The 13,386-nt window shown below is 38.8% G+C and overlaps 3 protein-coding genes across 3 annotated transcripts; 1 reads left to right on the top strand and 2 right to left on the bottom strand.

Annotated features, from left to right (window-relative positions):
* Position 1: 1 nt before the first annotated feature.
* LOC136434812 (large ribosomal subunit protein eL20-like) lies at positions 2–3,671 on the top strand. The gene is made up of 5 exons (XM_066427880.1): positions 2–82; positions 1,502–1,681; positions 2,018–2,147; positions 3,075–3,184; positions 3,521–3,671. Exons 1-5 carry the CDS (start codon positions 65–67, stop codon positions 3,611–3,613), a joined length of 531 nt encoding a protein of 176 aa, XP_066283977.1. The 5' UTR covers positions 2–64; the 3' UTR covers positions 3,614–3,671.
* A 569-nt stretch (positions 3,672–4,240) lies between these two features.
* On the bottom strand, positions 4,241–9,015 carry LOC136434811 (ras-related protein Rab-7L1-like). The gene is made up of 6 exons (XM_066427879.1): positions 8,577–9,015; positions 8,071–8,126; positions 7,560–7,575; positions 6,914–7,095; positions 6,402–6,523; positions 4,241–5,659 (listed from the first exon to the last, which is right to left on the bottom strand). The coding sequence occupies exons 1-6, from the start codon at positions 8,692–8,694 to the stop codon at positions 5,518–5,520; spliced, it is 636 nt and encodes a 211-aa protein (XP_066283976.1). The 5' UTR covers positions 8,695–9,015; the 3' UTR covers positions 4,241–5,517.
* A 614-nt stretch (positions 9,016–9,629) lies between these two features.
* Positions 9,630–12,798, bottom strand: LOC136434807 (transcription initiation factor TFIID subunit 9-like). The gene is made up of 6 exons (XM_066427874.1): positions 12,693–12,798; positions 12,158–12,239; positions 11,825–11,961; positions 11,350–11,484; positions 10,887–10,953; positions 9,630–10,581 (listed from the first exon to the last, which is right to left on the bottom strand). The coding sequence occupies exons 1-6, from the start codon at positions 12,726–12,728 to the stop codon at positions 10,346–10,348; spliced, it is 693 nt and encodes a 230-aa protein (XP_066283971.1). The 5' UTR covers positions 12,729–12,798; the 3' UTR covers positions 9,630–10,345.
* Between the last annotated feature and the right edge of the window lie 588 nt (positions 12,799–13,386).

Here is a 13,386-nt window from a genome sequence, read left to right as displayed (position 1 = left end):
CGCGGGGCATGCTGGGAATGCGCTACCCCGTGTCGTCCTTTCCGGTTCTTGCTCGAGTGCAGAAATGAAGGCGAAGGGAACGGTAAGGCTAAAAAGGGATTTTTTGCCAATTTATCGCCTAAAATATGAATATAAAAGTACTTAGATAGTTAGGTAAGGAACTTTTCTATCGTTTGAAACGTCTACATTGTTGCCATTCTTAATAAATGAGCACTGTATAAGGTTTTCAAAGAGGTAAAAATGCAGCCAGGGAAAGAAAGATGGCGGCATGCATGTGGGCATTTGCCATGTGATGTGAAGAAAATTATTATGACCGAATATTGAAGTTCAGTAGATATAACATTGCTATATGGAATAGATTAGTAAAGGTTCCCATTTGAAATATTGCCTGGTAGAAACAAAAGATGTCAAACTTGTAATTGTGTAAAGATATTTGTGAATATCTTGTAAAAATATCTTGTAAAACGTGGTCTCACCACTGCACTGTTAGGTTCCGGTTCGGAATTGTTTTGACCAAGGACCTAAGTAGTGCGTGAAGATAAGACGCAAATCCTAGGTTTTCTCGTTAGTTTTGGCTCCCGATTTTTCGGCTATCGCTATAGCAGTGCGTTATCTTTTATATTTCCTGAAAAACCCGATCTTCGTAGCGTTTTACGGTTTCCGAGTTTTGGTCGTCCGCGGGTACTTCCTGGTATTAGTGCGCGATGACGGTAACGCGGCTTTGTCGCCTGATTACCCGAATCGTGCGTTCTATGTGCGTTTTGCGTGGTTTCGCACCATCGGGGATTGCGGAAAACGTATCCTCACGATTTTTTTCATTTTTCCTAATTGCACAGACAGAATGATGACCTTTATTTCCATATCAGTCATTATCCTAGGAAAACTTTTATTTTCCTTCCAGCGGCCTTGGAAGAATGCCCTAAAAATAGCAGTTTTGGGGATGAAAATTCCTTTTAGTGACGGTTTTCACTAAAAATGACGTTTCCACAGAAAATATCAAATTCGTCTGTCGTTCGAAGATAAGTCACCCCTATCCATCAGAAACATTGAATCGGCCGAAAAGGGATGTTTGGAAAAGCGCTATTGCCTTTCTGGGAACGAGTCAGGTCGGCCCCGAATTTTAAAAAAAAACTCCGAACCGAGACCGTTAGTGTTAGTGTTACTGTGTCAATCGTAAGATATAGAAGCTGGAAAGAATGTACATGTACATCTTGATTTAAGCAGCTTTACATTTGTCCGTGCTGTTGCTGTTACAAATGAGAGGATAGAATTATACATAGAAATTCAAAAATTTCTAGCTGTTGTGTTGTGTACTCGATCTCTTTCACAACTTTCTTACTTTAATAAGTTCAATTAAAATGTACTACTAGCTAGACGCATAGAGATGTATAGTAGTATTTAAATGCTTTCAGTGAGGTCTACGAATAGCCGTGATCCCACATGCATACGCTGTCCAACTCACCTGTAACTCTGTATGTACATGTATCATGTTTTTGTAAAGCTAAAAGAGTTCTGCGTGGTGGGGCGTCGTCTGCCCAGCAAGACGCAGGCCAGCCCACCCCTGTACAAGATGCGCATCTTCGCCCCCGACCATGTCGTGGCCAAGTCTCGTTACTGGTACTTCATGAAGCAGCTCAAGAGTGTGAAGAAGGCCAACGGGGAGGTCGTCTCCTGCCAGAAGGTTTGTTTGAATCTTTCTTTATTCATGACAGGCTCAAAAATTATCAGCCTGCAGGATACTTTATTGGGGTGCAGCACCCTTTAAAACATAACATGTACGTTGCATATTGTGTGCAGTTATTTAATGTGTTGTCATGCAAAAAGTATGATTTTTCTTTGGCCAGTTCCATGTATAGTTGGTAATTTTAATGAAGTACAAACCTGTGTCAACGTTTTAACTAAAATACTAAGATTTGGGATGTTTGAATACAATGTATGTACTAGACTACTACCAGCTATGTCTCTGATAATTGGTGCCAGTGTTTCTCAAGGAGCGAATGATGTTGCCTTTACACAGGTGAGGGAAAAGAACCCCACCAGCATCAAGAACTACGGCATCTGGCTGCGTTACGACTCCAGGAGCGGAACCCACAACATGTACAGGGAGTACCGCGACCTGACTGTGGCCAGCGCTGTCACCGCCTGCTGTAAGCCTGCATTCGCTACCTCGCTGAGGGGTTGGGGTTTTGTTCGCGTTAAGAATTTTCGCGTTCGCGTGGAAAATTTTCGCGTGAAAAATTTGAAATGGAGAATTTATCTATAGGTTCAAAATATCAAAGTAATTTTATCATCAAAACTTTTCTCCCTTGGGAATAGACTTGAGTCCCTTGGGAATAGCACACACCAAACCACACCACACCCTGACCACACCCATGCAGGGAAAAAGTTTGCCTGTAATTTTGATCATTTGCTCGTTAAAATACGCTAATTAGTTGATCAGAAGGGAATTGAAGGTTTACAAGTCTAAGGTTTCACACCCAAAAAATTTCAAAGGATTTTTGAAATTTAAAAAATACAAAAAAACCAGTTGATGCCCAAGGGACTGAAGTCTATTCCCAAGGGAGAAAAATTTTGATGATAAAATTACTTTGATATTTTGAACCTATAAATAAATTCTCCATTTCAAATTTTCCACGCGAAAATTTTCCACGCGTACGCGAACATTCTTCACGCGAAGAAAACCCGTTCCCTCGCTGAGATTCATACTTAACATGGAGTTCCAAATTAGTTTTCAAATGGAAAGGGATGCTCATCAAGCATCTATTTTTGTTGTTTGTTTACCTGAGTTAAAATTGCTAGTGATTTTTTATTACCTTACCTTGGACCTTAGTTCAAGGTCATGTTGAATTGGTTGACAAATGGTGCTCCTCAAGAGATCTTGGCTCTGTGCTGTTAGTTCTATTTCCTTCATTGTTTTGAACATTAACCTGGGAGAATTTCTGCACTATCTCCTCCTTTGTAAGTTTCTTACGGGGCTTTCTTAGATGCTAATTAAATTTGATCCTTGTTGTCCCTCCGTAATAGTGTTACATTTGATAAAGAGGCATAACCTGTACTGATGTTTTATGATACAGACCGTGACATGGGAGCCCGCCATCGTGCTCGCGCTCACTCCATCCAGATCATGAAGATCGAGGAGATCCCGGCAGCGAAGTGCCGCAGACCGAACGTCAAGCAGTTCCATGTAAGCCTCAACCATACACAGATCGCTCACGTAGTTGGAAAGATACTACAAGAAGCCATTTGGGATTGCATCTTCAGTTTCTTTTTGAAGATTATCTTTTGTATTACCGATAGTAGCTTGCATCAGTATTTTAAGAAACGTTTTGCCTGGGTGACATCCTAGTTAGTTATGTACGGCTCCAATGCTCACCACTTACCAGTTTGCCTGTATGATAATGACACTCTGGACTTGCTGGATATTCTATTGTACGTGTAACATACACTAAGGTAGATTTGTCCTTCTGTCACTCTATATCAGTTTCAGATTTGAAGTGACACATCTGTGTTCTTGTTTCAGGCTTCCAAGATCAAGTTCCCTCTGCCCCATCGTGTGACCAAGAGGCTGCACAACCCTCGCTTCACCACCAGGCGTCCCAACACTTTCTTCTAGAATGGGTCCAGTGGTGTGTTCTCAGATTTGGGAAATTAAATAAAAAGCTACAGTGTAACACCTCACAATTGTCGGTTCTTGTGTACGTTGCACTCATACTCATTAATTACATAGTCAAAGCTGCCCAAGAAAACCATTTAGGGGACTGATAAAATCTGGTCAATATTAAATATGGATGCTATAGACAGGATCCTTAATGCTTGTGTCAAAGGGGGAAATTATCTATTAAAGAGGACACCAAAAAGTGGTCACATTGGCCAGGTGTTCCTTGTGTAGTACAAGTTTGACTGTACTTCAGTTGTAAACTGTCTAGTAGAAGTATTTTTTTTTAAGACCTGATGCTGGTAACTTCACATTTGTGGATGGGTAGCTAGATTGACTTGCTCTCAACTAGAAGCAAACTACAGTACATTCACATCTCACAGCACATTCCTTCAGTGCAAAATCTTGAAGGTACTGTCCATAAGTCCATATCAAGGAGTCACGACAATGGTCCTGAAATTTTACAAATACCAAGAAGGGGGGTTGATATCAACTGGTGGATCCTGAAACTGATGCAAGAACATCATAGCAGACAGCCCCACCTAACAGGACATGATACTACGGTAGCATAAAGACCAGGAAACAAAAATTGTTGAAATGTATTTGTACCAATTTTCAGTCTCACTCCCATACAAATTTGCTATCACCAATAGTAATCTTAGATACCACCTTTCCGACTAGTTCACCAAAGTACATGTAAATGGCTTTTCACCAATGATGTTAAAATTGTTACAATAGCTGTGTTAGACTTAGACATATTGATACATCCAGTATTACATAAGTAGCATTTATGATCGGCAAATGAAATAAGTTTGTCCATCAATGGCTCCAGTTAATGATCATTTTGATCAATAAAAACTGCATACATCAAGCCCTGACAATAATCCTACTTGGAGTGAACAACTGACTGAAAATGTTTTAGACATGATCATTTTTCCAAAGTACAATACAAAATTTGGCATTGGAACAAATAATTTTTCTACATTAGCTTAACATCACGTCTTAAATGCAGTCACACTGAGTATGTTAAGAGTAAGTTTTAATTCAACCAATGAAAAACATAAAAAATTTCCCAAAGAGAGTGAGTGAGTGGTAGTCTGGGGCACCTAGCAAATACTAATTGATTTGATCAAGGATGAAAAGATACTGACTTACATTTCGGTTTAAATTGCTGTTCTTCAGAAACTCATAGATTCTTTGTAATCAGCCACAATTTTTCCTTCATGATTTTCAGAAATTGTCCAAGGGAAGGGCATCAAAAGCCAAACATCCACATTAATGTAGTATACATGTATGTTGTCTTGAATCTACTTTCTGCCAAATAGAACCTTGCCATCTGTTCTAAGTACTCTGCGTATCTGTACATGTGCATTCACTTTAGAAAAGCACTACATGTATGACATTTAACGCGTATCCATTTATACAAACATAAAGCAACACAAACCTAATGTAATGGATGACATCACAATTGCAAAACATTTTATTGTAAGGTCACACCAATTTATTTCCTTTGTTCTCAAACCTTTCAAAGTAAAATTTAGCAAGCGGTCAAGATGAAAACAGTAGGTTGGTAGGAAAACTTGCACATTGCTTCAAGTTTATTTGCATATTCACTCCTTAAAACTGTATATCTTGGTACAGCTTTCAGGCTCTTTTTTTCAAGTTGATATTTCAAGTACCATTATTCTTTTTAATTGGAACCAACAAATAAGATTGGCCTAAAATGAGCTCATTTGTTTGCACTTTCCTACCACATGAATTCTTTTCAAGAACCTCTAAAAGATGTCATTCATAATATCAAGTTTGTGTAGCCTACGGAACATAAAATTGTACAATTTGAGTGTTGAAAAGACAGAAAAACATCAGCTTCCACAGCAACTCCTCCCTTCCTTTGCCTGTTTGACGTTATCCTTCAGCTTGATGTGCCCTCCCTCAGCCTCTGCCTCCATGTTCCTCTGGGGCTGGGTGTCCGTGTGTCTGGCTAGGATCTCTTCCAGGAGGAAACTACAGGCACAGAATTAGGCAAAACTTTAGGAAGTCTTATCAAAAATTGAATTACAAGGAATGTCATGATTCCAGATGTACAAAATGTTAGATAACTGTAGAGATATCAAGCAATGTGTCTGGCCAGGATTTCTGTCAGGAGGAAACTACAGGCACAAAGATTACATTACAAGGCGATCAGGGATGGCAGACTTCACCCCCTTACCCATACTGCTTTGTGACCCATCCAGTCCCATCAAATAAATACTAGCACTGAGGATGTGGCGTCGAGTGGCTAGGCTAGCAGACACGGGATTTAGAGGTCATAGGGTTTGATTCCAGACATTCCTGGCCAGACGTAGTGTCCTTCAGAAAGGCACTTTACATGACTTATCTCACTTCACCCAAGTTAAAAAATCAGTACCTGACTTTGGTTAGGGAGGTAAAATACGATGGAAGGAGAGGGATGGGCTTGGCCTTTTAATACTGTGCCCTAGACACAGTGGATAACAACCCATTGCCCCTACAGCCTAAAAAAGGCTTTCTTTTTTACTGATGTTGTACAAGATGTATGGCAATGATGTATTGTATATATATTGAGACTCACAGAAACACACACAAACAAGCCAAAAATGATAATACACTCTTGGGGGAAGTAAAGAGAAATACAATGTACAAAATGTTGAATAAAAGCAGTGATATTATGTTAGGAGTCTTAGATCCAGGATGAAAAAGAATAATATCAAAGTGTATTTGTACTTACTTCATGGACTCCTTCACATTGACATTGTCCTTGACTGATATCTCTGTCCATCCTATAAAGTTGTGTTCCTTACAGAACTCATTTACTTCTTCCTCTGTCACAGCTTTTTCTTGTAAATCAATCTGAAAGAAAAGAGTGAAATACTATCTCAAAAATACAGTTGCAGTTTAGATGTTTGAGAAATACTGGGAAACCATAGATAGCCCAATTAAAAAGATGTACATGCACATCACATATTGTTCACCTTTTATCATGTACAAGCAAATAAGAATACTTTGACTTTATTCAGAATAAGATCCACAATTAGCTTTACAGTTCAGCTATTTTTCATGTGGTCTATACATTTAGTATATTTAATACATCCCATAAGAGAAAGGCACATAACTAGAAATTAGCAGACTAGAATACAGAATTCTAGTACACACACAGATGGACAGAAAAATATGCCAATATTATATACATGTACATGTACTACATTTCATAATATGATGATTATAAAACACCACACTCACCTTATTCGCTAGCAGCATACATGGTACACAGCGACCATCAGGTAAAGAGACTTTCGAATCTAAGTCCTTTTTCCACTTTAAGCAGTTGTTGAATGTCTGCTTGGCCGTCACATCGAAGATGATGACACAAGCAGAGGCATCCTTGTAGTAAACTCTTGTCATCGACGTGAATCTTTCCTGGCCTGGGAGAAAGCACGGCAGTATTAATGCTTTACTCATTGATATGATAGAAGTGTTCAAATGCCTGTCTTCTTACAATGCTACAGTTGTATGTCTGTTATAGAATAGTATACAACACCTGTCCATTAATTGCCTATTCATTTATGATATCAAAATTTATATAGACAAGAAGGCTAAGAGCCCTGAGTGTTGCCGGTTCTAACTTATATCCTAACGGATTGGGTTGGGTGAGGAAAAGTACAGAGACTGACAGCTTTGCAACCACTCTATATCACTTGAGTGAAGTTGCTGATGGACAGCTACCTTACAGGAGGGGTGTTCTTTATATACAATTACACATGATACCCTGTACTGTATTATACCTACAATCAAAGATAGAGTTACATGTACATAGAGTGTAGAACAAGTTAGTTATCAGTACATAAGTATCTTTCACTAGCAATGGGTACAAATGACTTGTTCTCACCTGCAACATCCCATAACTGCAATCACCAATATGAGAAAGGAAAGAAAGGAAACTTAGTTTCAACATTTGAAATTGACATATCTTCTGATACATATAGAATACAACACGGTGTATTCCGTATCGCCCAAGGTACCGGCCCAACCCAGTCTGGAACACCCGCATCAAACGTTTTTGCAGCCCGGGTATGACATAAGGTTGATTGCACCAAGGAGGTTACAAAATATAACCTCCTTGATTACAACTGATAGGAATGAATATTTCAAGGCCATTAGAATTATTCTAATCTTCAGTAAACCCTCAAAATTTATGGAAACCTGTACTTGAATGAACAGTACTTTACCTGAATTTGAATGCGATTTGTACCTATGCAGGGGTCCTAGTCTTTTTAGAAAGACTGACAGTATGACTGGAATGATATCCACTATTATCTCTTGATACTAAATATTGTTTCAAGGGAAACAACTACTATTCTCCGCCCCTACCAGGCAACGTTGTACATTCACTTCCTCACCTGAAATCTAACCGTGTCTTCCTCTGATATTTGGATGACCTTAAGAGCAAAATCAACTGTGAAAAAAGAAGAAGTATAAATTTGCGTTATGAAAAGTAGGTTGAACATTACCGCAATCAGTCAACGATGACAGATGCTCATTAGTCGCAACATTTAGAAACTAATAATTAACAATTGATTTTGAGACATTTGGCTACTCTAAAGCAATGAAATACCAATGCAGAAAGGAGTGAACATTGCTAAGATCACCCCCTGTGGGGTTTGTACTACAAAGAATATGAATTTGATTCCCAAGGAGAGGCTATTACCTTCTTGCTATTCGTTGACTTTTTCACTGGATCATACTATCAATATGATTAACGTTATACGTGTAAAATAATTATATCCTTATCTCCTTTTCAGCAAGATGTTTTGGTTAAGCACTGTCAAGACACGCCAAGGGCCATTTAACTAAATATAACCACAACATTCAATCCATCGTATTAGTATTACTACGCTTATCTTACCTCCCACCGTCGCCTTGTACTCCCTCTTGAAGGAGTCGTTGACGTACCTCTGCACAAATGACGTCTTCCCGACGGTAGCGTCACCGATTATGAGGATCTTAAACAGTCGTTCAGTCATGACCCTATCGGTTCAGGATCCCCCTGTCCCTGTTTAATCTATAGTGGTGCACACGGCATACATAGACTGAGAAATTTCACAAACAAGTGTTACGGCTCTAAGGCATCTGAAATCACTGTGATGTCGAGTCATGTTACAGTTAGACGTAACACATCGCTAGCCCGCATCTTATACTTTTACTGAAGAGTGTCGAAGGTTTAAACCCCCAATGGTTGCTGTTGTTTATCGTCCTGTAAACTTGAAGTTCCCACGACCCCAGCTGATATCGGGATTTCCCGCGACCTGTGTGACCGTCATGTGACACGTGTGACCCCTGACCTTTTATCATTCTTGGGTATGTTCCACTGAAAGATAGGGGTGGCGAAATGATGGTATGAACTGCATAAATCTTCATCAGTATTTGTTTTCCCAAAGATTGCTGCCTCCTTCCTTCTCCTAGTGCCTGTTATAAGAGTCTAAAGTACTTGAAATATGGGAAGGGAATGTATATGCAATGTATAGATGATTTTGAATTACTGTAAATACAGAAAGGTTCGTGGTGGTTTATGTTCGTGGTTTTCGCGATGACCGTTTCATCGCTAACTTAAAACCCCTGCAAACATTTTTGTCTCATACTGTAGCAGTTACTATAGCACTGCTGCTAAATCAAAACCACCGCAAACACTCCATTTCCTCGCAAACTTAAATGTATTTACAGTAATCTTCTTTGCTTGAGTTCATTTGTCCTTAGTTACATGTAATACTTCACACACCCTATTTCTTTATGAAGCAGAAAATTTCATAACACCTAGGAATTCCATAGATTATGCCTTTCTTGTAATTTCATTACACATATATGACCGAGAAGTGGTCTTTTATTTTTTCTAAGCAAATTTTACTGTCCCAAAACACATGTATGGATTATCGATCAACATACATAAAATGACACACAGAAATTCTTGTACAGACTTGGTCTTTATTTTTGCACAAATTTTCTTCACAGTGAACAGTTCAGTAGAATTGTGAGTAGCATTGCATGTTGTAGAAAATAAAGATAATTCCCATCCTTCTACCAAATTCAAGCATTCATGTATCAAACATATTCTTAATGCTTCATAAAAAAACAATATTAAAGTAAGTATCAGTTACAGCTTACAATTCTTGTGAAAAAAATGGAGGAATGTAACAAACCTACCATCAAATTCTACAAGTATCAGTTATATGTGTAACTGAGTATCATAAATGCTTAGCTCTATCAAAAGTTAATTGGACTGTGCCAACTATAATAAGTCAATACGGACAGGATGAAACATGTATGACTGATGACAATAAGTTATGTATGAGGTGAATTTGTATATCAAAATATTGTACACAATCAAAGAAATAGACTTTCTCATGGCACTATTTTCCAAGACTATTGTTACAATTGTACTACCACCTTGTACTTAAGAGTCTGACAATCAACAAAGGTAATTTACTGTGCTGTAACCAGTAAGTAACCAGTCTAACCAGTACTTACAAAATTAGACATTGTTTTATTTTAGCAGTTCAAAGTCATCATCTTCCCTTCTCATTGTACTACCACCTTCATGTTATTATTAAGAGTCTGACAACCGAAAAGGTAATTCAATGTGATGTGCTCTAACCAGTATTTACAGAACTAGACATTGTTTTATTCTAGTAGATCATAGTCATCATCTTCTCTTTTCCTCTTGATGCCGCTGGCATCTCCTATGGAGGTCGATGACCCCAGGGTAGACATGGGCCTTCCCAATAGAGACGTTGGTTGCAGCAGTGTTGCCTGTGAGGTTTTGATGTGGGAGGAATGTTGCCCAACTCTGGACGTCACACTGACAGGAATGGTGATCTTTGCTGTGGTAGGGCTGGACACTCGACTGGTCGAGGTACCTAAGGAAAATTTCAACAATATTGACAAATATTGATTTGCGCACTCGAGGCTAGATCAATGCTACATGTAGTTCTGATGAGTATTTTAACAATTATACATCTACCTTTAACTTTATAAATGACATCAGTAAGGTTTTAATTATACTGGTCACTATACACCAACAGACACAGGACATACAAATGCACTAACAGTGGTCTTTCCCATCAAAAATACAAGGCATGCTAATTTGTATCCAATTCCCTATTGGTTACAGAGTTAGGCAGCAGGGAGAAGGTTAAAGCTTGAACCCATAGACAGTACTCACCAACAGGAGAGTGCTGCCCCATGACAGAGGACAGGCCAAGACGAGGGACTGCCACTGTCAGCTTTGGCTGGGGAGAAATAGAAACAATTTTAATAACAATTTACATCAAAATCATGATATATATGTCAATGAAGGTTAGATATCCAGGTAATAAGATATGCCAAAAGACAGTTACTCGGGCAACTGGGTACAGTTTTTTTTAATTGTCCAAAATTTTATCCAGTTGCTTGAGTAACTTTTTTTGGGCATGACTATAAATGTATGTAGAAGTATGTAATAATCAACTGTAAATTCCTTCATTTTAGTTCCTTTGTTTTTCGTTTCAAGGCATCCTCATTTGAGGTGAAGCATGATGCTTTTTCAAGTAGCTAGTGGTAGTACAATGTGGCTTTGCTACAGCTCGCGTTTAGTTCCTTAGTCTGATTATTCTATTGCCAGGGGTAATAAAAACTAGACTATGTACCTTTTTGTGCAAGGCCCTGAGTCTGTAGTTGTTGGAGAGTAGACAGTATCTGTCTGGAGGGAGTCTGGGGCCTCCGTATGGTTTGATGAGTGGTAGAGGTGTGCTGTTCTTCTGTCGGGCAATCTCCATCAAAAACTGTATGGGAAACAATAAAAGATTACAAAAATGACCAATAATTGGACACTCAATAACTTTGCATGATGTGAAATACATAACTACTTCATCAATCAAAGATGAAATTCAAGGCTAAAACGTTGTGTCTTTATCATGTAACAAAGTCAATGTCCCTCTGCAATCATTTATTGAGGGCCAGCACGAAGTATATTCTATATGATGCCATTGAGCAAGACACTTTCAGCAATCTAACTACTCTGAGGGTTCTGCATCATTATGGTCCATATTTATACATGTATTGGTTAGAGCTAGAGTTAATTAATACACCAATCATGAAGGCTGTCTGAAGAAAAACTCCTACATCTCGTGGTGGTGGTGTTGCGAAGGAATGGTCGGAGTTATGTCTGATGGCCAGCTTCACGTCAGAGGTGTCCATCTCCTTCTTCTTGGCGAAGGTGGAATAGACGCGAGCGTTCTCGAAGATGTCTGTGACATACCCTGCCAGGAAGATATTCAATAATTCATGTCAGAATCTAACTGAAATGAGCTGGAATAAGAAAGCAGGTCATACAATCCTGATGAACAGTAACACAACAACTTCTGCAAGGTAACGTTAGCTTATGATCACTCAGGAAAATATTTTCTGAGAGAAAAGATTGAAATGAAATTAAGATGAACTTGGCTTTGAACTTACGGTAGGTGAACTCGAGCATTTGGTTGATGACTCGAGGTTCGTAGTCTGTCACGCCCATGTCCTTTAAGACGGCTGCCATTACCTGGCGGAGACAGGGTAGAAATCCTTATGTCAGTAACGTTATAACCTTGCTGTCATCTTTGTTCAGAAAATCATCATCTCGGGACAATATATTATTTAACGTCACTCAGCTCAGAAATGATTCAGAATTATAACGTTAGTTATCCTAATCATTGGCGTCCAATGAATAATCAACATACCTATATCTTAATTTATGCATAGAATGTTCAACACTGAGTATAATTTGTATGAAGTAAAAACATCCTTGGAAATATACCGCCTTGGTTATGTCAAAGAAGATGAAAACACGCCGAAGAAGTATAAAGGAGGTGGACTAAAAACGCAGAAATAAATCGTTTCCTTCAGTTTATAGTTCAGATTTTAACTTCTGTGGCTGCTGTTGAATATACTTAAACATTTCACATAGGTAACCGAGGTCTAAGACGTACAGTTTACCCAGATTATTGAGTTTTACCTGAGCATCTTTCGGTGCTGTCATCTTCTCTGGCATGGTGCTTTCTGTTAATGCGCATGCGCAGCTTTCGTTATCAGATGGGAACGCAAAACGTCAAATTATCGTAAAACCTGATCTCCAAGCAGATGTTGCGATGGAAGATGACGTTTTCTGGCTGGCGGTCTCATCCCGCTGTGGATGCAGCGATGAAATCAACTTCCCATGTCTTTTTCTATGTCGAAAACATCACATTGATTCAAACGTACCAAGGCATTCAAACTTAACGCAATTTACGAAGAAAAAAGTGCTTTATGTTACGTATTGAATTCATTTTTTCATACTGAAGGGAAAGTTTTTTTGTCGATAACGTTAGCTCTAGATGCGATGTATCCTATACACATTGCAAGTTTGACATTTCAAGACGATGCTCTTATATATGCAGTTATTTCTTTAATCTTTAACATTATATCATCGCGTTGTCTAAACACGTTTTGTAACGATACAAAATTAGATACTACACAGTATTTTCTTCACAAACATGTACTATTTGCCCAAAAGGATGAATTGCAGCATCACATCCTGCACGGGACTGGCACGAGTGGACGACAGGTGTGCGTGTTCCCTGGCCGGAGCGAACGTCGCGTTTGTAAGAACGAACAAATACGGCACAAATAACTTGGCAAGTAGGGTGATAGGGGTCATGAGAATAATTTTC

This window comes from Branchiostoma lanceolatum, chromosome 5 (assembly GCF_035083965.1).
Source record: "Branchiostoma lanceolatum isolate klBraLanc5 chromosome 5, klBraLanc5.hap2, whole genome shotgun sequence".
NCBI classification, from domain to species: Eukaryota; Metazoa; Chordata; class Leptocardii; order Amphioxiformes; family Branchiostomatidae; genus Branchiostoma; species Branchiostoma lanceolatum.
This window is presented reverse-complemented; position numbering and strand designations above follow the sequence as displayed.